General features: G+C 38.9%; 1 protein-coding gene across 1 annotated transcript; it reads right to left on the bottom strand.

Annotated features, from left to right (window-relative positions):
* Positions 1-800: 800 nt before the first annotated feature.
* LOC138870864 (uncharacterized) lies at positions 801-2,995 on the bottom strand. The gene is made up of 4 exons (XM_070148703.1): positions 2,814-2,995; positions 2,404-2,713; positions 1,465-2,208; positions 801-1,151 (listed from the first exon to the last, which is right to left on the bottom strand). Exons 1-4 carry the CDS (start codon positions 2,993-2,995, stop codon positions 801-803), a joined length of 1,587 nt encoding a protein of 528 aa, XP_070004804.1.
* Positions 2,996-3,979: the final 984 nt, after the last annotated feature.

Genomic DNA, 3,979 nt, shown 5'->3' with positions numbered 1-3,979 from the left:
CAAGACCTGTCCAGTTTTCAAACCAAAAAAGTGAGGATCCCTTTTTTGTTTGCCAAAAGATTTGATGTTCAATACGATCTCTGCATTCCAGCATTTTTCTCCAACTATGAGACCCCCTTTTCCATGGAACAACTACTGAATTCATTTTCTTACAGTATTTCTGACATACGAAAGAGCTCTATAGGCTTGGTTTTGTTCTGAAATTCCACCACAACTTGCTGAATAATGCCTTTGTACATCATGCAGTGACCTGAAACCTATTCCTCCTTCCTCAACTGGCATGCATAAGGTATTCCATGAAGCCCAATGCCTACTAGTTCCTCCTACAGAGCTGCTCCAGAAAAACTGAGCAAACAATTTGTGCAACCTATTTATCACATATTTTGGAGGGTTTACAGCTGATAGTAGATGCATAGGCATGCTTTGCAGTACATGGGATATAAGAACTGCCCTTCCCCTACTGATAATAATTTGCCCTGCCAGGATTGCATTTTGTCCATTTCCTTAGTAATTAGGGGCTGATAGTATTCCAGCTTTCTCCTTGCATAAAAAATAGGACAACCTAGGTATGTGATAGGAAATTCATTCCTATGAATGCCTGTGATCCTTTTCACCTTGCTGACCACATCTATGTGTGTTAAATGATGTAGGTACACAGCTGATTTGGTCTTGTTAATAAGCTGCCCAGATGCATTTTCATATGCATTCAACACTTGCATAATCAGCATCAGAGAATTTTCATCAGATGATGAAAAAATAATCATGTCACCTGCATACGCCAAATGATTGATCTTTGGACTCTACTTTGGCATTCCAAATCCACAAAAATACAGGTTAGTATGAAGTGCATTGAGGCCCCTAGATAATGCTTCTGCTGCCAAGATAAACAAAGTTGGAGATACAGGGTCACCTTGTTTTACTCCCCTTGAGGATTTAAAGAAACCATGAGCTTGACCATTGATTAGAATAGAATACCAATTGTTTGAAACTAATCCAAAGGCAATCCCTATCAACCTTTCTGTGAATCCCATCTTTCTCATTACCTTTGTTAGGAATAGCCAGGATAATCTATCATAAGCTTTGGTCATATCTAGCTTCAGGATGACATTAGGTCCAGCCTTAGTTCTAAGCCTAATGTCAGTGACTATCTCCTGAGTTAAAAGGATGTTTTCTACTATATTCCTGCCCTTAACAAAACCTGACTGTTCCTCCGATATCAGATTTGGGAGAAATTTCACTAGCCTTTCATGTACGACCCTCGATATAACCTTATTTGAAAAATTACTGAGGCTTATTGGTCTTAGATCAGAAAAAGTGGTAACTTCTTTTTCTTTGGTATCAGAACTAGGTTTGTGTGTGTTACACACTTTGGTAGCTCATGACCATTGAAAAAAGCCCTCACCATGTCGAACAGGTCATCCCCTATTATGTCCCAACAAGAATGATATAGCTTGCCTGTCATACCATCTGGCCCTCCAGCACTATCACCATTAAGTCAACCTCCTCTTTTGTTGGCTGCTTAATCAATTCTGCATTCTGTTCATTGTTCATCAGATTAGAAACATGGTCTACGATCTCAAATAAAGAAGGAGAAGCTGTTTTTGTGAACTGTTCCTCGCAAAATCTGATAGCCTCTTCTGCAATTTCTTTTTCTTCTTCAATCCATGTTCCTCCACTATCTTGAATTCTGTTAAGCTGAAGTCTCTTCCTCCTACCTCTCACTTGTGCGTGGAAGAAATTAGTATTCCTATCCCCTTCCTTGAACCAAGTCATGCCCGCCTTTTGTTGCCAAAATTTCTCCTCTAGTGCAAGACATTTGATCAATTCTGCCTGAACCTTTTGTAGCCTTTCCCTATTCATCCCTGCAGGATTTGCTTCAAATTCTGCTTCATGAACCATCACTACCTCCTCCATGCTTGATATCTTTTGGAAAATATTTCCAAACGTAGCCTTACTCCACAATGAAAGGGCTTTCTTTAATTTTTTTAACTTGTGATTATAAATAATAAAAGGATTTGCACTGAAATCAGCTGTCCAGTTCTCTCTCACCACATATTTAAAAGTTGCATGTTCCACCCAAAAATTCAAGAACTTAAAAGGCTTTTTTATTGGTGGAGTCTCAATATCACACTTCAGATACATTGGACTATGATCGGAACCAGTCTTTGACAAATGTTGCACCTCTATTCCCGAAAATGTTTGTTGGAACTGTAAATTGGCCAAGCATCTGTCTAGCCTTTCGAATATACAGTCTTCCTCTACTCTCCCATTCCACCATGTGAATATGCTACCTTTAAATCCAAGATCGAAGAGATTTCAAGTGTTGACGCAGTGTCGAAAATCATCAATTTCATTCAATGACACAGGTAACCCCCCAAACTTCTATTCTTCGTCCCATATTACATTGAAATCTCCCCCTACTAGCCATGGTGCATTCATATCCCTTGCCATTTCATATAATGAATCCCATAATTCTATCCTCTCAATTGCATCACATTTAGCATATATCAAAGTTAGAACAAACTCCACATGCGATTCAGTATGAACCAATCGTAGTGTTAATTGTTGCACCATATTGTACATGACAGTTACCTCAAATACCTCATCTATGAATGCCCAGATCTTGTTGGAAACATTTGAAATTGCTTGTGCAAGTCCTATCTTGTTTCTATACCTTTCCATTTTTTTGCTTGTTGCTTTGGCTCCATTAATCCTACAAATTCATAGTGATTTTTCCTGTGCATTTTTGTCAACCTTTCAAAGGCCTGCTGTGTGTTGACTGACCTTATATTCCAAATGAGAGCATTCATTACTGATTGTTGGATTTAGTTAGCGTTCTCCTTGTGTGCACCCCAGCTTTTGGTACTGCAAAATTATCTTTTTGTTGCTTCTTCTTACCTTTTGCTGCTGATTTTGCCTTTTCCACTTGCGTAGGTGATAAGTCACCTTGCCTTGCCGCATTCATAAGGTGTTGGGTAGTTGATTCTTGATCCATGTCGTATCCTGATTTACCAGGTTCTTCTCCTTCTTCGTTGTCTTCCTTACCTCTTGATGTAGCTCCAAATGCATTCCTTTTAGGGACCAAGGCCTTCTCTTATCCTCTTTTTAACAGCTGCAACTGATTTTTCTCCAATGTAATAGTAATATTTAATATTTCTGTTTTATGTCTTGGTTGTTTCTCCTTCTCTGTTGTGTTGTGTTCTTGTGGGTCTTCTTGTGATATCTGAATTTGATCATCTTCTGTTCCTTCAGGATCATTTACCTCTGGGCCTCTTCCTTCATAGTTTCTAATTTCTGTGATTTCAGTTGTGTTGTTGTCATTGGCATGGGGCTCTCCATTTACACTTTGCTCATCTTCTTCTTTGTCCTTCTCATTTGGTTCCTCATCAGCTTGTGCTCCTTGCGGTACTTCGTTCTCCTCTGAATCGTATTCCCTTTGTGTATCCCATAGCCTGCCTCCACAGCCTTGCACTCTTTCTTTAAATGTAGCTGATTTTGACCCTTCTGCTTGAGAATTTGGAGTTTTATTAAGTACCTTGTTCACTAATGTATCTTGTGATGGGATTTCCTGGCATGGTTTATTGATCTTCACTATTTCTTCTCCTGTTTTATTCTTGAAACTTCTTTCTACCCATTGTGCAGTATAGTTTTTTGCTTTTGATGCCTCATTTCCATTGACTAGACCATTAGTCGAGCTAATCCCCGATGATTTAAGATGAAAAACTTGTGCTGCAGGATTTAACTTTCCCTCATTATTGACCATATTTTTTGGTTTTTGCTTTGTAGATGCTTGGTTATGAAGTGTTGTACTGCTTGTTGCTGCATTATCTGTCACCATTGCCAATTGACTAATAGGTTCTTCCTCTTCCTCCATCCCTTGTAATATTGCAAACTTGTTAGCTACTTGAACATGATCATTATCTTCATTGTCTACTGCCTCCAATTCCTTACCACTGTTGCTTTGTGCTTCTGTTTGTCT

Source organism: Nicotiana sylvestris, chromosome 6, assembly GCF_000393655.2.
Source record: "Nicotiana sylvestris chromosome 6, ASM39365v2, whole genome shotgun sequence".
NCBI classification, from domain to species: domain Eukaryota; kingdom Viridiplantae; phylum Streptophyta; class Magnoliopsida; order Solanales; family Solanaceae; genus Nicotiana; species Nicotiana sylvestris.
Note: the sequence above shows the minus strand (reverse complement) of the source record. Positions and strands in the feature narration are given on the sequence as shown.

Bases quoted from the DNA above. Each gene is read 5' to 3' on its own strand.
- LOC138870864 (XM_070148703.1), bottom strand. From the start codon at position 2,995: ATGGATCAAGAATCAACTACCCAACACCTTATGAATGCGGCAAGGCAA. The intron at 2,209-2,403 runs GTAATATGGGAC...GCCAATTTACAG, and splicing joins TAGTAGGGGGAGATTTCAAT to TTCCAACAAACATTTTCGGG. The intron at 1,152-1,464 runs GTATGACAGGCA...CTTTTAACTCAG, and splicing joins TAGTGCTGGAGGGCCAGATG to GAGATAGTCACTGACATTAG.